General features: G+C 37.8%; 3 protein-coding genes across 3 annotated transcripts; 1 reads left to right on the top strand and 2 right to left on the bottom strand.

The window, feature by feature from the left end:
- Positions 1–199: 199 nt before the first annotated feature.
- LOC149017692 (uncharacterized) lies at positions 200–4,202 on the bottom strand. Its single transcript, XM_089152019.1, has 10 exons — positions 3,660–4,202; positions 2,931–2,995; positions 2,789–2,850; positions 1,316–2,692; positions 1,148–1,223; positions 939–1,049; positions 723–853; positions 546–602; positions 384–464; positions 200–235 (listed from the first exon to the last, which is right to left on the bottom strand). The coding sequence occupies exons 1-7, from the start codon at positions 3,814–3,816 to the stop codon at positions 734–736; spliced, it is 1,968 nt and encodes a 655-aa protein (XP_089008145.1). The 5' UTR covers positions 3,817–4,202; the 3' UTR covers positions 200–235; positions 384–464; positions 546–602; positions 723–733.
- A 3,482-nt stretch (positions 4,203–7,684) lies between these two features.
- Positions 7,685–10,661, bottom strand: LOC149017691 (amino acid transporter AVT6A-like). The gene is made up of 5 exons (XM_089152018.1): positions 10,122–10,661; positions 9,824–9,976; positions 9,531–9,734; positions 8,982–9,447; positions 7,685–8,896 (listed from the first exon to the last, which is right to left on the bottom strand). Exons 1-5 carry the CDS (start codon positions 10,522–10,524, stop codon positions 8,761–8,763), a joined length of 1,362 nt encoding a protein of 453 aa, XP_089008144.1. The 5' UTR covers positions 10,525–10,661; the 3' UTR covers positions 7,685–8,760.
- Positions 10,662–15,229: 4,568 nt separating this feature from the next.
- LOC149017690 (squalene monooxygenase SE1-like) lies at positions 15,230–20,844 on the top strand. Its single transcript, XM_089152017.1, has 8 exons — positions 15,230–15,631; positions 15,760–15,871; positions 15,956–16,130; positions 16,766–16,934; positions 17,174–17,392; positions 17,566–17,841; positions 18,286–18,564; positions 19,865–20,844. Exons 1-8 carry the CDS (start codon positions 15,332–15,334, stop codon positions 19,967–19,969), a joined length of 1,635 nt encoding a protein of 544 aa, XP_089008143.1. The 5' UTR covers positions 15,230–15,331; the 3' UTR covers positions 19,970–20,844.
- The last annotated feature ends 1,013 nt before the right edge of the window (positions 20,845–21,857 follow it).

The raw sequence follows: 21,857 nt of genomic DNA, 5'->3' as shown, positions 1-21,857 counted from the left end.
TGTTTGTGGTGCCTTTGTCAGTTGTTGCCTCACTTGCTCTATCCATTATCCTGACAACAGAAATGAAGGCAGAAGCACAAAAGAATATTAGTCCCGGTGGAGATAGGAGTTTTCTCAGTCCATGAAAACATAACACAGACATGACTGCAAACCTTTGAGGCTGTAAAAAAGGCGATTTAGTCCTTTTTGAGTTGCTCTCTGCTTTTTGACTGGTTCTCTCTTTAGCATCTTCCAGCTGAGAATGACACCACAAAAAAGGTGATTTGGTTATAAGTTTTAAGGATGCAATCGAAGTGGTTAGCTCTTTAGCATTTTCAAGCTGATCTTCGATTGATCAACCTTCAAATATTTCCTCTTCAAAGAGAAAATAATAATTGTATTACCTTCTGTTGTTGCCCAATGGTTGGCACCTTTGTTTCTGTTGCACATTTTGATGTTTTAATGTTTTTGTTTTTCAGCTGTGGCTGCAAAGTATGTTATATTATGAGTTTAAGCAACACACAATCTAGATTAGAGCACGTGAGATTTTGATTCTGAGTTTGAACCTTTTGAACTCTTTTCTGTGAATCAGTTTGGTTGTCTCCATGGGACTTCTCAGTTGGCTGAAATCATGAATCAAATGATAAATATAGACTTATACTAACCCAGTATTCTGGATACAGAGAACACAGGGCAGGGGAGGGTTTGGGGGAAGGGATGCAGACAAGGATAGGTAAACTCACTCGATTCTGCCTCACATGCCTTCTATGCAAGCTTCCAGTGGGTGTAGCCTTTTAACTTCTGCATTTTCTTTCGAAGGTTCAAGAAGATCCAACCTTCTGTCCAGGTTTGCCTCCTTAAGAATGCCCCTTTCCTATATAAGTCCCTCATACATCATCAGATGCAACCTGAAAAATTCTTACTAGCATTGAAATCTCTATTGCAACACTCTCACTTACATCAGTTCGTAGTCTAAAAGGTTTAGGGTTTGTTGGCTTTATTTTCTTGTACTTTTGTGCAGCAATGGCTGCAGAAGCAGAGCAATCTCTTATAACAGGCTCTTGAATGAGCTGCACGTGGTCAAATGCAGTTAGATAACAAGTCACTGAGATGAAGGAACCTCTTTAGAAAACAACAGGATGCAAAAATAGGCATATCTAATACTTACCTTCAGAGACTTGTCATGAGCCTTATGCTTGCTTAGGATCTTTGATTTAGAGTGGCTGTTATTGACTTTATTCTCCCTGTTAGTTTGAAACAAATAAGAGAACTGTTAGCACAAAAATGTACTTAAAACCACAAAGTAATGGAGCGATAAGTCATGTGGGGCTGAAACCTGTTGTCAGAAGACACTGAAGCATTTTCTTTGTCATCACTTTCGATGATGTAATTCTCAACTCCTGCTCCATTGGCATTTTGGCATTTGGGAATATAATTTCCTAACTCTTTCTTATCCTTGTAATCTAATCCTACATCCTCATCATGCTTTCCCCTTCTCTCTTGGTTCGAGTTTCCAACTTTTGATGTTTGAATTTTAGGACATTTGTCTTTCGAAGTTTCCTCCAAATTGGAAAGTAAGGATGTTATATGGCTTGGACTTGCTAATGAGTTTTCAATCAGAGTTGTTTTTTCTTGACTAGGAGTTGCAACTAAAATTTCTGAATCCTTGGGAATGATTAGGTGCTTTTCATGATCATGTTCTTCAGTGTTTCTGAAACTTCCTGATACAGAACACACTTCTGAGGAGCCATCCCTTGATCCTACATCCTCATCATCTGCCCCTTTTTGCTCATGAACTGCATCTCCTGCTTTTGAAGTTTGAATTTTGGGGCACTTCTCTTTTAAAGTCTCCTCCATATTGGAAAGTAAGGCTGCTACATAGCTTGAACTTGCTAATGGATTTTCCTCAATCAGAGTTGTTTCATCCTGAGTAGGAGTTGCAACTAAATTTTCTGACTCCTTTGCAATGATTAGGTGCTTGTCATTACCATTTTCTTCAGTGTTTCTGGAAGTTCCTGATACAGAGCACACTTCTGATGAGCCATCCCCTGATTTTCTATCAGTCTCTGTATCACTAGTGTCATCAATTGGTTCCTGAGGCATGGGGGTTTGATTGTTGGCCTTGGTTTTGGTGTTGAGACATTTTGAAGATTTCACAGCCTGGCCATCCTTGGAACCTTGGGAAACAAATGTAACCTTATCTTGCTTTTTGAACTTGTTGGCACTTAAATGTGCTCCCAAACGATCTGCAGTGGGGACCTTGCTGTTAGTATTACAAGTGTTGTATCTTGATGATACAATACGTGAACGACCCTGCTTTTGCCGACTGGTTCGATCAAGCTTCTTCATCTCTGCACGTAATTCTGTTAACGAATTTTTCACCCTTTCATTTTTCTTTGGCGTGTGGAATATCAAGGCCTTCGATACCACTCCATTCTTTGTTAAAGAAACAGCAGTCTTTGGGTTCTTAGCACTACGAAAGGGATCTTGACCCTGGAGACGTTTTTTATGCCTAGGAGTTGTCAGAGCCTTTGCAGCAACAGTAGTTTGCATAGCTTCCACATTTGAAGCTGATCTTAGCCTACATATAGGATGAACTGTCTTCAATTTGTTATCACCCATCGTTTGAGAAGCCAACGCAATTGCAGTCAATTTTGATATTCTGCTCTTGGAAGATTTTGGTGGAACCGATTGGGGGCATTTAGTAGTTGAGCTATTAGAAAAGAGATGATTCAGTTGAGACGAAACCAAAAAGAATTCAGGGGGAAAACTGGAATAGAAATAAATGAACTCTGATTGTTTCATATACCGTGAAGCATGTCTACTTAATGCCTTCTGAAGTTTTAAATTGGGGCTCCTTGCTGCAATAACCTGGACAACTGAAGATGGTTATGCAATCGATGATGCATCAACTACATTAGTATCTACCAGAAAAGCATAAAATAGCTAACCCGAAGAATGAAACTTTTATGTAGAGCATCAGGATCCCTGTCTTCTTCATGCGTTTGGTTGCATCCTGAAACACAATGAAGAAACTCATTCATAACTTGGACACAAAATTTGAACTTCGAAAGTGAAATCTGTTATTCCATCCCAAATCACTCGAATCAAACTGGGAAACGATCTAAAATCTAAAGACAATATTCACCGAAAGAAATATAACATTGAAAAGAAAGAGAAGTTAGTTTCTGAATTGCATAGGTAAAGAAAGGAAAACTCAATCCAACACTGGGACACTAATAAATTAAGTTGATCTCAGCTTTACTCGATCTAGTGAAGCACATGGGAACCTTGATTAAGCAAGAACAGTTTTTTTTTTGTCTTCCCTCGGTAAGATCAAATCAAAAGATGCTTACGTGGAAGAAAATTGCGAGGAAGGAACGCAGAAAACCCAGTAGTTCTATAGCTAAAATTTGACAGATATGAGCAAACAATGCACTAGATAAGACTATAAGAGGTTAAGTAAAAGCAAGCCAGACAAGAAAAAGGACACTTTCACGACACTTTCAGGAGAAGGAATCAAAACTTTGACAGATATGAGCAAACAATGCACTAGATAAGACTATAAGAGGTTAAGTAAAAGCAAGCCAGACAAGAAAAAGGACACTTTCACGACACTTTCAGGAGAAGGAATCAAAACTTTGGCAGAGGAACAGTAATACCAAGAGATAAAAACTCACCGACACGTAAACAGAACCAGAAACGATCATCAGGAAGAGGTTGTTCTGGAACGGTGAAATCCACAAACTTAGGAGCTTCGATCTTCTCATAGAACTCCTCCTCCTCCTCCTGATCATCATCATTTGGCTTGTACCGTAGTGCTTGATGCTCTTCCATATCCTTCAACCAGATTCCTAGTTGCAGAAACGAGAGAGAAGCGTTTGCTGCCGCTGCCGAGGAGGTTTAAATGGCGTGAGTTGTCTGAAAGTAGCCGTTGGGGCGGTCCTCTTTGGACAAAGGAGATATTAATGCAATTCAGAAAAGAATCTTCAAGGGCATCCTCGTAAATTAGTTTAAATTTGGGAAATGCAATTCAGAAACGGCTTCATGAGAATCATGACGAAAGCTGCTGCACAACAATAAAAAAATGAACAAAAGAAGAACCAGAACCCTAAAAGTGATGAGGAACATCAAAATCGATTGCTTCTTTTGCCATCAATGTAGAGCTTGGAATCGTGATTTGTATTAAGATCCAATCTACTTTGCTCTAAATCTCAGGAATTCATCATGGATTGGTCCATTTTGATCGGACTAAGCTGATTTCAATCCAAAGCGATCGATCAATTTTTCGGAATATTAAAATGCAAAACCAATTCAGAATCATTTTATATTTTCCCCTTTTAATCTGATTTGATTTGATCAGATTATGGAAATTCTTGCCACATTGATTTCACGAAAAACACTGTAGGCTTGTAAATCTTTGATTTGATACCTAAGGTCCAATTTGGTTACTTGTGTCTGGAGATTCTCAAAATCTCAGAGAATTCATGTCTATGGATTGGTCCAATTTGATCGGTACTCATGGTTGATTTCAATCCAAAGCGATCGATCAATTTTTCTGAATATTAAAATGCAAAACCAATTCATGAATCAATTTTATATTTCCCCCTTTTAATCTGATTTGATTTGATCAGATTATGGAAATTCTTGCCACATTGATTTCACGAAAAACATCTGTGTTGATAACACTACAATTGTACATTCACAAAAATCACGTCGATCAAATAGTTTTTTAAGATGAATCCATAGATTTCATTCCACAACCAAACACTTAATTTTATAAATTATGATTCCATAGATTTGAAGTCTATAGATTTGAAATCTCTAAATATTTGAAATCTCCAAATCTTTTGAATGAAATCTGTAAATTCATCTTAAAAAATCATCTATCGAGTCATGGTTTCAAATGTTCAGCGCTTTTATAGTAGGGGTGAAATCTCTGAATTTCACTTTATACCCATAAATCTACATATTCACGTTTTTAATGTAAAAGGATGAATCCCTAGACTTCATGAATTTTTAGGGATTCACACAATCAAACATGTATAAATTTCCTATTTGTGAATTCGGAAATTTCAAATCTTTAATAAATTCATGTAATCAAACAAGTCCTAAGTAAATCCAACTACAGATTTTCACAGTAAATTGCATGCATATGAAGACTTAATACGAGTACAAGTAAGTGTAGGGGAGCGTGGATTATCTCCCTTGACGGGGAACACTCTCGACAGCATTACAACCACAAATTATGTGATGTCTACAGGTAAAAAATAATAAAATATTTACAAAAAATAAACTCCATCACCGTAATCCTGTAGGCGCCTTTATAATTCGTGGTCAATAGCCGTTGAGAAAGTACAAAGTGTTTCCGGTTGAGGAGATGATTGGGACTCAATGTAAGGGATGCGTTCGAAAAAACCAAAAAAGAAAAAAGAAAAAGAAAGTGTATGGGGGTGCAAGTTTGGTGTTGAAGACTTTCGGTGTCAAAAAGGTAAGTTGGCCACAATTATGATTAGGGTTAGGCTAAGTTAGGGTTGAGTGCTTGACTAGACCCGAGACCACTCCTTGACTTCGCAACAAAAAACATGGACCACCAACCCCTCCCCACCCAGTTTGCTCTTCTTTTTTTTTTTTTTTTTTTTTTGGTAGGCCCCACCCAGTTTGCACGGTTAAGGTGTGTTTACCCATAATAATTGAAATTCAAATTATTTTTTAATTTAACTAAACTACATGACTAATACTCATGACTTTACATCTTATTTTCAAAGTTAATCATACACGTAGAAGTCGACGACGGGGGAATCCTTCACCCATCTTCTTCTTTTCTTTTAACCAACCTGAAACATTTTTTAACTAGATTCATCCAAAACTCAAAAAATGGCAAAAAAATTAAAAATTAAAAATAAAAAATTTTAAAAAAAAATTCAGGGTCTTCATCTACATGAGGATTTTCAACAAAAATGGTTCCTCTCGAAGATATCTAAAATTGAAAGGATTTCATCCAAATTTTCAATTAGAATTTCATTTCCTGCAATCTAGGGTTAAGAACAAGATTGCGATTTGGTTCTCCATAGTCTCCATTCTAATATTATTTTCGATCAAAAAGTAACTAGGCATATAGATGTGGGGAGCCTATGGAAGCATTACTAGTAAGACTGTAAGAGGCCCTGAGATGGACACAAGAGGATGTTGAAGAAGAGATTTTCCAACAGCAATTGGGTTATCAAGAAAGCCCAGAACCAGAACCAGACCCCATTGTTTTTCTACATTTGCAAAGATGAGTGAAGACCTATTTTGTTGCCCTTACTGGAAGTTTTAAAAAGATGGATTTTTGGGAATTAAAGAAGATGGGTGAAACAAGAAACAAGGTTGAGGGTAGAATTGGAATTTTATCACATTGCATTTCAAAAATTGCAAGGCCCAAGTTTAAATGACTAAACTAACCCAACCTTGTAGGATTAGGGTCAGGGTTTAAGGCTAAACAATGTACGATTAAGATGAGAGTTTTGATAAACCTAGCCCAACTCGACCCTGTTGTAACCCTGGTTAGGTTGTCCCAAAAAAAAAAAAAAAACGTTGTTCAGATTGAGGGAAGAAAAACCTAGATCATTTACTGTAGAATCGTGAACTTGTGAAACCATATAATAAATGGTGGGATTTAAACTTTAATGATATGATTCGATTATATTTTAATTTACAAATTAAATGGTATAAAAAACAATCTAACAATAATCTTGACAGTCTACAGGAACTTGTTACCAAATCTCCCTTTGAGAGGAATTAGTAGCCCCCCTCCACTCAAGGGTTGTCTTGGATTTATGATTTGATTTGCTGGGAGAATTTACAGTGGGATATTTCTCTACTTAAGTCTTTTTTCACTCCTTTAAAGGTGGATGAGTATCCATCTTCTCTCTATAGAGACTCATGCCTCTTGGATATGGTACAAGAAAAAAAAATGGTAAGTTCACTATTAGATCAACATATTATTAATGTCCTGCTATGACTAACAATCAAGGTAACATTGCTTCTTCTTCTATTTTTTTGAGTAAAATTTAGCGCATTTTTACTTTTTCAAAAATTAAACATTTTCTTTGGAGAACTTCTCATGAGGCAATTGCAATAGGTAACTCTCTATTTGTCTCTTGCTCTAATTTGTTTATTTGTGACAGTGATTCAGAAATTGTTTGTCATGCTTTGTTTTTTTTGCCCCCATGCGAAAAGATGTTGGGAACTTTTGCCATTATGGCATAATAGAACAAAATTTTGTGGCTCATATATTTATGATTGGATGTAATTTATTCAAGTAAAATTTAAGGGTTTTGATGATATGGATAGACTAAATTAAATATGGAGTGCTTTGACTTGGCGTATTTGGAATACTAGAAATAAATCATTATTTTGTGGTATTGATGCTTCAGTGCCTTACACCATGAATCACTTTGCTTCTATTTGTGCAGATATATTTCACACCTCTTTTAGGCCCTTGCATGTGGAAAACTAACAACCATCTACTATGATTTCTCCAATAGAGGGTGTTGATTATTTTCAACTCTACTTGGATGGTGCATGGAACTGCAACACTCACAAAAGAGGTATGGGACATTGTAGGAGGCTTTGTGGTTGCCCAATGCAAGGATGGCTTAGGAAGTTCAGCTACGATCATGGTGCTGCTTTTTAGTTCTTGACAAAAAAAAAAGCCGCCTAAAACACCAAGTAACATATAACTAAAGTGGAAAAAAAATCGATTTTTCTTCTAAATGAATTGAACCATATATTGAATAGCTAAGACTTAAAGAAGGCTAGGAAGCGACAATCCAATGCTGGGCACCGCAGGCACCCCATGCCAGCAGCACTATCCAAGCAAGATCCGCATTAAAAACTGTCATCGGAAGCAACGAACTCTAAGCCAAAAGAGTGAAGGATAGAGGGATTTCCACTCACAGCATGACCCCAAAGGATTGCAAACTCAAAGTTAACGTAACAGTTTCACTCTTTCACAACCCCAACCACTGTAATGACATAGTCTTTCGCTAAGTTGGCATCTTTCTCCCAAATCTCACTTCTTTCTTGCTTTGTTGTGTCAACAGGGTTTGAATTTGTCATTGATGTCAAAATCTGTTCTTATGGATGTCTTTCTAAAGAATGGGATTAAGTTTGATAATAACTCTGAAGTATGTCCTACTTCACCACCAAAGACTTGCCCAACAGGCTTCATCATCATTAATTCTTCTTTATTAGTTCATCTTTGTCTCTATTTCAACCTCATTATAATGTAACAGTAAAAGAGATTAGCGCTCTATCACTGGATCAGTTTGTTCTTTCATAAAAGTTCCACATCACACTCAATGATTTCGTTCTCAAGAACCCCCTACTCTTCTCCTTCCCCATTGGCATATGCACTTGTATGAAAAATTCTGATGAGTCAACACAGCTTTCTTTAGGAACTTCTGGATATATAGATTTATCTTAATCAATTCACCTGAGAAGCTATCTAGTTCTTTCGTTTCTGAAATGCAAGGACTGGATTAAAAGGAAAAATATAGTTAGACAAAAATAAGGATCAATCCCCTGAATCCTCTTCTTTTAAGAAACCCTGAAAAACTGGAGTAGAATACACATGATTTATGAACAACCTACTGTCATGGCAACTGGACACCTCGATCAGGATTCAGGAGTGTGTATGTCAATGGCTAGCAGCATCTGCATCTCCTCTGAGAAACTGAGAGACAGAGAGCTGGAGAAGTATATTCAAAGAACCTCATCATTCCATCCATGTACAGACTAGCTAAATATTTTGTCATTGAATAAGCCGTAGATGTCGCAGCCGATAGCCACAGTACTCGATGACACAGCCAACAAGATCATCACCCACGCTAATACCCTATCCTTCTTTGAAAACATTCCATGAGAATGATCCCTGCATTTAACAGAAGAGTAAAATTAATAGGACTGCATTAAGAGGATGAGTGTGTAAGTTTCGGTTGTGAGTCTGTGACACTCACCTAAGAGCAATTGCAGCAGGAAAAATGAACCCAATGGAGACAGCAGCAGTTGCACCAGTGAATTGAAAGGCATCCCATATACTAGGAACAAAATTAGCACCAAGGAAGATGATGAGCATCAAGCTTATTGTAATGGACACGAATCGCCGGTTGTCGTAGGCAATGGGGAAGGCATGGTGAAAGAGGAGGCCATGGAAATTAAGGCGAAGAGAGAAGAAGACGATTGGGAAGACAAGCATCAAATGAAGACCGTAGCTTATTCTCACTATATCATTTATGAGAGCACCATATGGGATTCCCAAGTTGGCATCAAAATTGGCTAGTACATCATCCAGAGTTTGCTCTCCGAACAGCAAAAACCCAAATAAGCTCGTGGCTACGTAGATGATCGAGCATAGAGCCAGCGATGTTCGAACGATTGATTTCATCTGGGTTTGATCCTTGAGCTCGTTCTCTATCGGGTGCACTGCACAAATGTCTATAATGTAAATAAAAACAGAGACACAGAGTAATTAGACTGTAATTGGCTCTGTTTTTAGATACTTATACCATTTTGGTGACAAATGAAGGCAGTGACGAGAACAGGGATGGTGGTGACAAGTTTCCAGAAAGAAGCTTGATCGACAATTCTGGGGAACAAACGAGGCATTTCAATACTTCCATCCACCATCTTGACAATCGTCACCCACATTATTATAGCAACAAACACTACGGCCAGAGCAACTGATAATGCCGATGTGTATCTCAACGAATCTGTATAAAAAACCAGGCAGAGATACAACTCTGTAAGGTATGACAGGAGTACAGAGGAGATGACCGTAAAGACGAACGGTGAGACAAACCTAGACGTTTGAAGGAGACCAAGGGGGCGAAGACGAGCAGAGTGGTGAGAAGCAGCAAGAAGAAGCGTGAAGTCCACCAGGTCCTACCAAACCATCCTTCCATCACTCCTGCGTGATGAATTCCTTCGAAAGATGTTCCTGATAGCACATCTCCTGCGCTCATAGAGCCTCGACAATCTCAAAATTCGAACTTAGAACCCTAATAGGCGAAGCAGGAAAAAGGAAAAAGAAACTAGGGAGGGGGAAAACAAAAACAGAGAAAAGGGGAAACTAATAACGACGATTCAGAGTCACATACCTATGATGATCATGTAAACTACAAGAATGCCGAGATTGTTAACAACGATGCAGACCTGCAAAAGAGTCCGGCCTGCGCCGCCGAACACGTCGCCGACTACGGCGGAATACGAAGATGACTTCAAGGAGCGTGCAGGTCTCAGAATCATCTCGATTGATGATTCAGTTAACCAAGCAGCCAAGAGAATCATTGTGAGACCAGGAACGATTCCCAATTCTTTGACGATAGCCGGTAATGCCATTATACCGGCACCGACGACGGTAGTCGAGAGGTTAAAAACAGCTCCGGAGAAGGATGCGCCATTGAATCCAACCTCGACTGGTTCGAAACCTTCGTGCTTTTGAGGCAAAAGCGGACTTTTAGGGCTCCGGCGGTATTTCTTCTCACCGCCGGATAATCCCATAATTTCCGATGGCCGGGGCCGCTAGGGTGGCGGAGACGTTAAAAGAGGAGAGGTGGCGCCGGCGAAGAAGGCAGCCAATTCGCGGCGGAGGCACGGCGATTACTGGCTGCTGTTTTGGTTTTGGTTTTGGTTTTGGTTTTCAGTTTTCGCAGGTTCCGTTGCTCCTGTAATTTATTCGCTACTTATTATAGTCTTAAGCGTGTTCAGAGATGTGAGCCTCTCAGAATTCAGGAAAAGGAATCTACTTGACTTGGCGGGCAAAACGAGTCGCCGTTTCACATCAGATTCAAGTACGCGGTTGACACGTCAGTCTGTCGCAATCCCGAGGCACGTGTCGGCTCTTTAACGACCGAGTTCTCCTCCAGTCAGGTCAAGAAAATGTTTTTGTGGATCGGTCAAACCGATTTTTTCTGTCAATTTTCGGGTTTAAAGTGACATTCTCTAGAGCTGGACCGGTTCCTGTATTGTTTAAACAACGTGGCTCGAAGTGATATTATAAATTTTAACCCCCCAAAAAAATGATATTATAACTTATAAGTTATAAAAAATAGAAAAATATCGTATATATGAAGATCTTGTCATTATGACTTGTAAGTTGTGACCAAAAAAAAAATGAAAATAACTTCTAAAAAATTGGAAGAGAAGTTCAATACTACAAATGCTAATAAAAAACTTTTTACGATAAAATCTAAATATATTCTCTAGAATCTCCACCCAAAAATGATAACATCTTTTACAGATTTTTTTTTCTATCTCACTTAATAAAATAAATAAATAAACAAATATGAAAAAACTCGTTGAAAAGAAAAAGGGAATGAAAATGCCTCCCATCTTTTGAATTATACAAAATGACTTTTGTGTTTTTCAGTAATTTTCTTTTATTGGTGAATAATTTTGATATTAGGGTTCTTTTCTTTTTATTATTTTGATGTATGATTCATGATTTATTTTGATTCATAATGAATTTCTTGTACTCTTGAGATGGAAATGAGTACACAATGTCATTCAACTAAATAGTTTTTCGTTGCTCATGCCACAAATCAAGATAGAATTCATGATGGCCACTCGTGAGGGATCATGAAACTTGATTATAATGCATTCCTAATAGTTAATAATTCAAATCAAGAACTTGGGAATTTTTTTTTTATGAAATACATCTTTCCATTGGCATCATCTTGCGCAATACTGAGAAGCATATCTTGGAGGTAACTGCATTCCCATTCGACTTCTCTCTCTATCTAGGGAGTAAGCTAAGAAGTCGGCGACTCGGCATAGGAGTCTAAAATATGTAATTTTGCTTTATTTCAAAGGGGGAAAATATTTGGCCTAATGAGTCTCTTGCCATAAAGGTCCAAAATTTTGACAGTTAATTCATATCGCGTACTATTGATCAATATAGAAATTATTGTGCTTATATCATATTATTGTATTGAATGAAGATTACCGGAAAAAAAAAATTTTATTGTACTGAATAAATATTCTACAATTTACCCACCCACCTAAATAATAATAATAAATAAATAAATAAAGCATAAATATGCTACAATATTGGCATGTCAAACTTGTATTGTTTGGTACATAGCATGGACGTTTGGGTTTCATAGCTAGCCCGGAATTCTTTTGGCAAAATCTCTTTTGTAAACTCAAAACCCAAGATTTTCAGCTCAACCCTTGAAGGAGAAATGCTCAGCCTTTGAAGGAGAAATGATGGCATTGCATAGTCGTATGCCCTATTGGAGGATCTTCAACAAGTTATTTTTTAGTCTAATTGTCTTGAATTAATTCAGTTTTATAGTAGTTCTAAGAAATCCCCTGTATATTTGTCTGTGGTGCCTGTCTTCCATCTCTCTACTTATTTTCTTTCCAATTTATCTTTCAGTTTATCACTAGAAATTGCAACTTCGCAACAGATTTTCTAGTCCGAAGGCCCTATTGATTGTGGACACAATCATTTGGCCAAACTCCATTCCTTGGTTGAGAGAGATTTGTTTTCTAACCTTGGTCCCTCTACTTGACAAATTTACACAATTTTTTTGGTAAACAACACTTCATTCAGAGAACAAAAAAATGACAAACACACCTGCATGAGTACACAAAGTTCGAACCGAACTAAGGAGTGGCAAATGACCAAACTGTTGTACATGCAATAGACAGGGTCAGCCAGGGTAAGGGTTGGGTCAAGCCCAAAATGGATCACCTCCACAAAATCCTTAGAACAAAATGTTGGAATATGCTCTTTGAGCATGAGTGAATGTGAATGAAAATCATTCATATGGAGAGTTTGTGAAAATAAATGAATTTCTGGAATAAGTGCATAGAATACCAATGGATTATTTGGTGATTCATTGTACTAGGAGATGTCATGAATGAAGGGTTATGGGAATACCTATGGACAGTTGGGTGTTTCATCTCCCAAGGAGAATTCATGAATGGAGGTTATGAGACATTTTATTTCCTAACAACAAACTTCTCATTTCCCTATTGTGATTAATGGAGGGTTTTGGGACTTTTGATTTCCCAAAAAAACTTCTCACTTCCTAGCTTGTTATTAAAGTCTAAAGCTTTTCATTTCCCATAACTTATTCATTAGGTTTGGTATAAGTGACTATGGCTTTTCATCTTTCAAGCTAGTTAAAGAGACATTGATCTCATCTATAAATAGGGATCCCTCCTTGGTGAAGATGGTTGTGTTGTGTTTTCTTTTATGATTTAAGAATAATGCTAAGTGTGTTTTAAGGATCTTCTTAAAAATGATTTGTAAGTGTTGTCAATGATTTGAGTTTGGCTTCGAGTTTAGTTTCGTGTTTGAATCGTGTGGTGATAGAAAGAAGGCCCTTGTCAAGTTCGTCGTTGCGATATACTTTGTGCTAAGTACATCGTTGTTCGTCATTGTATCCTGGGAGACAGACGTCCGTTGAATCCTCAAGCACACTGTGGAAGGGGACGAATCTGTTTTAAGGAAAGCGTCTGACGCGCCTCGACGGTTTTCCTTTACCCTTCTTTTTCTGTTCAAGTTTTGTCTTTCCAGATCTTCTCTTAATTCTTTGTTCCCTTCATTATTTTATCAATTTTGGCTAACACAAAAACCAAAAAAAAAAACACCAACACCCTCATAGGGGGACATACAACACGCCTCAAGGGAGGACATAACACCCTCATAGGGGGACATACAACACGCCTCAAGGGCGGACACAAAACTCCTAAAGTTGTAGCGATGGTAGCAGCGAAAGTGCGGAGAAGGTTCGGACCTGTCATCTAGCTTTGCCGTATAGGCATACCTGTCAAGCTCGACGCAAAATATCTTGTATCTAGAGTTGGAGTTGTTTTGTGGTGTGGACCAATAAATCGTTGCAATCAAATGAGCTATTTTGTGAGGAAGAAAAAAAAAAAAAGAAAAGAAAAGTACTGCAACAAAAAAAAAAAAAAAACAATGAAACCATAGTACCATACCATATTGATTTGGTATAGAATATCTTTACGATTGATAGGCATGGTAAAAGGTATGATATATCTACATTATACATATACCATTTGTAAACGGTATGGTAACTTTTGACAAAAAAAAAACGGTATGGTAACCGTAAGACACAGAAGCATTTAATGCCCATATCGACGGGATCTACAATCATATCTCATTTAAAATATAATTTAAGGATTTTATCAAGTGCTAATTACTTACGCTTATAGATCAAGACATTACACAAAAAATCAACTGTATAGATCCCGAGAAAAAAGAAAAAAATTATGATCGAAGAGTAAATAATTTGTTTAGATCATTTCTTTGGTAGATTTGATTAGATCATTTGCTGGCAAAATTTAACTCTTAACAAACGCCATAAATTTCTACCTAAACCGGTGGCGTTCTCTTTCGAATGCCAACTTGAAAAAGAACCGTCACAAAAAGAACCGTCAGATGACAGATGTGCATCCAGGACCGCAGATGACAGATGTGCATCCATGTAGTTTCCAACCCGAAATTCGATGATTGTCCGTATTCCTTTTTGTTTTGTCTATTTTCTTATTTAATATTTCTGACGTTTCTGACATGGCCCCCTGACTCTCCTCCAAGTATTTTCTCTCCACATATGTAGGACAAATTCCTTTGCCACTGAAAAAAATATCATTTGTTGTTATACTGCTGCATAGCAGAGAGATGTGTACAACAAATGAGTTCTTTTGTTTTAGTAGATGTCGTGATAGTAGAATGTACTCCTAATCCCTCCCTCAATACCCACATTTGCATAATGATAATAATAATAATAAATTTAAAAGTAAACCTTTATATAAAAACCACATGGATTCCACCCAAATTTGGGGTGAAAGAGAGCACATATTCACCGATGGGGAGATGATTCAAATTCGATAATTCAAATTCTTTTTACTTTCATGTCTCGAGTCGGGATCACCACCCCATCAGGCGATTCTTCTTTCACCACAAATTTGGATGAGGCCCGCATATGAATAAAAATAAATAAAATTTAAAATAAAAACTTTAGTAAACCCCACGTATTTATGGTGAAAGGGAGTTGGTCGAACTTTCTCCCTCCAACACATATTAGAGTCATGGTAAAGGATCTTCTACCAAAAAAAAAAAAAAAAAAATGGTAAAGGATCTGGACTCCTCAGAAATGGGCCCACCGAACGGTCCCGCTTACGTAAGTCGCCAACCTAACGGAAATAATTAAGCATAACTAAAACACCCGCTTTGGCGTGGCTGAGCTTCAACCTTGTAGTTTCTTCTATGAACTTTTTCATTCACTTCAAAAAATCATTCTCTTCGGGGTTTCATTAGCCAATAAACCTCTTGATGACTGGTATGAATCTTTCTATCTGTATCACATTTCTTTCATCTCTCCAAAAAATGGCCGCTGATGATATCTTGGGAGGATTCTTTGCTGTTCTTCTTGGGTTTTACTTACTGTACAGTTCCCAAGCGAAGAGGAAGAAGAAGGGGAAGGGGAAGAACAGAGCTTCAATCGAAAGTCGGGATTATTTTGTCAACAGCAACTCTAATGGAAAGCACTGCTCGAACAATGGAGGAGCTACCGACGTAATAATCGTCGGAGCAGGCGTTGCTGGTGCCGCTCTTGCTCACACGCTCGGAAAGGTTACCTTCTTCTTCTTCTTTTCTTTTCTCCACATTTGGGCTGAAATCTCTACAAAATTCTTACAATTTCTAGGCCTTCATCCTTTCTTGACCTTTAATAGAACAATATTTCGCAATGGTGGTTGCAGGATGGGCGCAAAGTACACTTGATTGAGAGAGATTTGTCTGAACCTGACAGGATTGTTGGTGAACTATTACAACCAGGGGGTTACCTGAAATTGATTGAGCTTGGCCTTGAGGGTAGGCATGAATATAAGCTTATAGTTCCTTCAATTTTGGCAAAGTAATAGTTCTGAATTGTGAGTAGATATATTTGAATTGCAGATTGTGTGGAGAACATTGATGCTCAGCGAATATTTGGCTATGCGCTGTATAAGGATGGAAAGAATACTAGACTCACATATCCATTGGAAAAATTCCACGCAGACGTGTCAGGAAGGAGCTTCCATAATGGCCGTTTCGTACAAAGGATGCGGGAGAAAGCTGCTTCTCTTCCAAAGTATGAATTAGTCTTTTTCTTACCATGGCTATTAAGTCTAGGTTAATTAATTGTTCTCCCAGGCTTTGTTGTACTTTACTGATGCATTTGTGAGATTCTAGAAATTCGAGATAAGATCTGCTGGTGGTTGAAACTTGGCTGCATCAAACTAAAATGATAGTGGAGTCTTCTCTAAGTCCCCCTCATATTACTAGTTTCCATGTGTTAATCTGGGACATTCACTAGCTGCAGAATTGAGAGTGATTTGAATGAAAAATCTGGGAAGTAATGTGGTTCCTCATATGGTAGGAGTGAAATGTTATGTTGTTTTTCATATACAGATATGGTTATAAGTATGCAGTCTTGGGTTCATTTCTGTTTTTTCTTTGGGGTGGGAGGGGTGTTGTATGGCCCGGATTGGTGATATTACTTGGACCTAATGATATAGTTTTGATTCAAGTGCAAGTGAATACTTTTAGTAATGCCTCAAGCTTTGATTGAATGTATAACTGTCTTGACGGATGCTGTAACCAGTATCATGCTATATGCTCTGTTTAACTCAACATTTGCTCAGCAGGTATTCAGAATTTAATTTGTTGTTGTGCTGTTCTATTTTGCTGGTTGTCTGATCATTACTTTTTCAATTTTCATGTCAGCGTACAATTGGTTCAGGGAACCGTTACATCATTAATTGAAGAGAATGGCACCATTAAGGGGGTGATATACAAGACCAAGACTGGAGAAGAGACAAAAGCATATGCTCCTCTCACAATCGTATGTGATGGGTGTTTCTCAAATTTGCGCCGCTCTCTCTGCAATCATAAGGTGAAGATTTTGATTCAATTTTGTGAACCTATATAAATTCTCTTTTACTCAAATTAGTGGCATTCCCCTATAAGTTCGTGGAACTATGGGACTCCCCAATTTTGCAGTATTTCTTATTTCATGGTTAGTTAGAAGTTTACTTTCTTGTATTGGTGACTCTCAATTTTGACTTTTGTATCATGCCAATACCCTTTGCATTCAAGAGAAACTTAGTATTCATACTTTCTTTTGTTTATCAGGTAGATGTACCCTCTTATTTTGTTGGTCTGATCCTTGAGAAATGTCAACTTCCATTCCCAAATCATGGGCATGTTATTTTAGCAGATCCTTCTCCCATATTGTTCTATCCCATTAGTAGTTCAGAGGTTCGATGTTTGGTTGATGTACCTGGACAAGAGGTGCCTTCTCTTGCTAATGGTGAAATGGCCAAGTATTTGAAGACTGTAGTGGCTTCTCAGGTATCGATAATTTGCAATTTGATGATGTGTATCTATGTTTAGACTGATGCATGAACCTAGAAGTTTGGTTGTTATTTTGTCTTTATTTATTTGTAATAAACATTAGCAAAGTTATTCAAGATTCTCACTTCTTGCTTTAATATGTGCAACTAACTAACCGGTGTATGTTTCAGATCCCCCCTGAGCTGTATGATGCCTTTATAGCCTCAATTGACAAAGGAAGCATCAAAACAATGCCAAACAGAAGTATGCCAGCTGCTCCTGTTCCTACTCCTGGGGCTCTGTTAATGGGTGATGCATTCAACATGCGTCATCCATTAACCGGTGGAGGAATGACTGTTGCATTGTCTGACATTGTTGTGCTAAGGAATCTTCTTAAGCCTCTGCAAAATCTCAATGATTCATCTTTACTGTGCAATTATCTTGAATCTTTTTACACCTTGCGTAAGGTAAGTGTATTCAGATGAACACACTTAGTATGGCACTAATGAAAACCTTGAAGAACTAATAAATCAATGGTGTTAGAAAATCTTAAAGACTTACATTCACCCTAGGAAGATGATGGATCATTCTTAGTATGTATGATGTCGTTTCAGCCTGAATGAGCTGGTAAAAAACTCATGTGGGTGAGTGTTTCCTCCTCTCCTCCCTGCTCCATATCCTTTATTTTTATTTTTTCCATTCTTCCGGCCACATGCTGCCTGACCTGTTCTTCTCACAAACCAATGAAGTCCAGAAATTATGTAATTTATTGTTTCTTTGTTAATGCAGAATGTTTTGGATCCCCAAGTGCTGTACTTGAATAGCAAATAAATCGATTATCTTGATTTCTGTTTCTGAGATGGTCAATTTACGTCTAACACATCACCTTAGTATCATTTTCTTGTTTGCAGCCTTTGGCATCTACAATAAATACGTTAGCAGGTGCCCTGTACAAGGTTTTTTGTGCTTCACCAGATCCAGCGAGGAAGGAAATGCGTGAAGCATGTTTCGATTATTTAAGCCTCGGTGGTGTTTGCTCAACAGGACCAGTTGGTTTGCTTTCTGGTCTAAACCCAAGCCCATTCAGCTTGGTTCTTCATTTCTTTGCTGTTGCAATATATGGTGTTGGCCGTTTATTACTACCATTTCCTTCACTCAAACGCATCCAGATTGGAGCCAGATTAATTTATGTGAGTTTCTGGTTTCTCTTGCAAAGTTCAAAGAATTTTACTTTCTTCTGAATTGTGTTGTATGTGTTGCCATTTGTTAAAAGAAATAAGTTTCTGTTGTGTCTGAAACTGTAGAACTTGTTAGGGTTTCTTCTCTTAAGTTTTCAGCTATTAGTCTTTACGGATAAGTCACATCTATTAGTCTTTACCAGAAGTTCTTCAAGTTTAAATCTCTCACCTGTGTCAGATGGTTGCATGTGGTTTTGTACCTGCAGATGCTTTTGGTCTTGGGGAAGATTTCTACATTAATGCTCATTGTTCAACTAATTGAAGTCTGATATGATTTCTTGATCATTGTAATGCTACCTGATGGTGGGCTTGGGGATGGCATTTTGTGGCATGTCGGGTCATTATTTTAGTGGTAACATCAGTGTTTTCCTGTGGTAGCTTGGGTTCCTTGTTACAACATGCTTTGCATTATTATGTGCATTTGATGAGTGGTCGATTTTACACATAGATGATGCTAATGATTTTCTTAATGCGTGAAATTTTTAATTGTAACTCATGTGGAAATCATGTTTCACTGATTGCCCATTAAAATTTCTATTCTAAAACGTGCATTTGACTCAAGGGCAAATTACATATAGACCTCCTGGATCAACAATCAATTACAAATACTCCATTACTGTTAAGTAGTAAAGCTCAATGATGATATTAAGACCCCATTAGGGGTGTTAAGTAGTAAATCAGTGATGATATTAACAATAAGGGGGTGTTTGTGATTGATTTCTATTTAGGGGTAGTATATGTAATTTTCCCTTGATTCAATGATTACTTGAGTGCTAAATCCATGCCTCTTAGTTGAGTAGTAAATCATCGGTTAGTTTCTGTAACAATAGTTTCAGAATTTCTGTTTTCCAATTTAGTTTAGGTTGTGAAGGTCTGGCCTGCAGAATTAATGTTGTATTTACATTGATGCCCAGCTGAGGAACTGCATTCTTATGGGTGCTTCAACTTCACCTCATAAAATAGAGTAACTTTCTTTCTGGTTGGGGTTGAGGTGGGGGAGGTGAATTGCAGGTGTGTTTTGTGATCACATTTTGCTAACCCCATGAAGAGAATGAGACTGGGTTTGACATCCTTTGTTGAATTCAAATTGAACAATTGATATCAAATAGGTTTTGAATTGTTACAGTACTGATGATACTCCGTTAAGTGTGCATATTATCATTATCATCATTCAAATGGAACTTTTCTAATGTCTCCCCGCCTTTAGAGAGTGCAGTTTTTAATCTTTGAAATTACATGTTTTCTATGACAGGGAGCATCTGGTATCATTTTCCCCATTATAAAAGCTGAAGGGGTTCGACAGATGTTTTTCCCAGCAACAGTTCCAGCGTATTACCGGACTCCTCATGTTAAGTGACAGTATGGAAGGGGGTCGGGTGTGGTGAGTAGAAATCCAAGAACTTGAAAATAAAATGGTAATCAAGGTGGGTTAGATTAGCTCTCCACTGAGAGTGGCCAGAAGTTTAGTTTGCCTTGATGGGTAGCTCTTCTATGTCTGAAATGTGAGACTCTTATGGTTCCACTTGGTACAAAACGTTTCTGTTGAGTTCCATTGATCTGTTGTTCAATTGTAGCAGTTATGCAGTCTTCCACACCCACCTAGTTGACTGTTTTTAATTCTGTTTTCCTGTAGTGCAATGTGTGGAAAATCACATTATTGGCCAGATCTGCAGTTCCAATGAAATTTTGGTCATCTGCATTTGAAATAGCTGCCTATCTAATTACTTCCATCTCCAGTTTTACAAAACCGGTCTCCATATCAGGTGTTGTTTGGCAAGAAACCTGATTATTTGATGCTCAAGACTTATGGTAGTGCATGTTATCCATGTGTGTCCATACGACAAGACCAAGCTTCAATTTTGCTCCACTCGATGTCTTCTTGTAGGTTATAGCAGAAATCACAGAGGTTATAAATGTTTTGATCCATCTACAGGTCGAACATACGTATCACGATATGTGATATTTGATGAAAGTTAATTGCTTGTCTTTTTCAGCAAAGCAATCAACACCGACCTCACAGCCAAGAGCACAACCAGCCCTCCCTATGATTATTTCACATGACCACATCCTTCATAACCCACAGACAAATGTAAACCCAACTGTTGGGTTTGGGTGCCTTGTATTCTATGGGTCCATGTAATTATGGTTTTTGTTGTATTTGTAATTGAAACAGGGTTTGGGTTAATTACTAGTAATGGGGTAAACTTATAATTACATTGGGATTAGGGTTTTAGGTTTCCCTATAAATAGTCTCTGTGGGATAACCTATAGGCATCAATCTCTGTAGGAGATTGGGGAATCAATCCTTGTAGGGGATTAGGGAACCCATCCGTATAAGGATGAAGGGCAAGCAAATGGTATCACTTTGTGGGTGTGAGAGTGGTGTGAGGTTTCTTAGAAATAATGAAACTCTTTTTCTCTATGGTGGACGTAGGCATGGTTTTGCCAAACCACGTTAAATTTCCCTTGTGTGTTTTGCTTGTTTTCTTCTCTGCTCATGGTTGTGCATCCATTATCCCTAATAAGTCCAACCACTCCACCCAGAACACCCTAGTTAGGGTTTGAGACCGATGATCATCTTCCATGCTCAGTGCTGACCCACGAACACCGACCACGAGTCTGAGGGTAGTGGTGATGGAGTCGCTTTTTTACAATTAGTTTTTTTGAAGGTTTTGAGACTCTGAAAAATGAGTCCAAAAATGATCTAAGTCGCAGAACAACCATCCAGATGCGTTTAGACCGTAAAACAACACCCTGAAATATTTCACACAATGAAAATTAGTCTTCACAACTACCCTAGTAGCCATACAAAAGTGTTCCATAATTTTCTTCTTAAAGAATTAGAAAAGAAAAAAAAAATGAAAAATCAGATGGCTTTCAGGTTTTGCGTTATTTAGTAGCTAGCAAGAGAAGTAGAGAACAAACCAGTCTTAGTTTTACTTACAATATCCAATGTAGGAAAAGAAGAATCCATTTGGCAAAAACTAAACAAGAAAAGGGATACCAGTTTCGGTTTGATGCGGTTGGGGTTCAAGCTAATTAACAATTTGGGTTAACGATCTACACTCAAGTTGGCTAACGCTTTGGTTTAACAATTTATGATATGCAAGAAAAAGAACAAAATATATGGTTAAGCATCTTGCAACAAGAACTAAGATTCTATGGAAATCAAAATTGCTATTGATCAATTTTTATTAAAAAATGAAAAATCATTCCACACAGTAGAAATCTCACCCATCTTATAT

This window comes from Hakea prostrata, chromosome 4, assembly GCF_041222555.1.
Source record: "Hakea prostrata isolate BN-2017 chromosome 4, UWA_Hpros_2, whole genome shotgun sequence".
Taxonomy (NCBI): Eukaryota; Viridiplantae; Streptophyta; class Magnoliopsida; order Proteales; family Proteaceae; genus Hakea; species Hakea prostrata.
The sequence above is the reverse complement of the archived record's forward strand: the minus strand, read 5'-3'. Positions and strand labels throughout refer to the sequence as shown.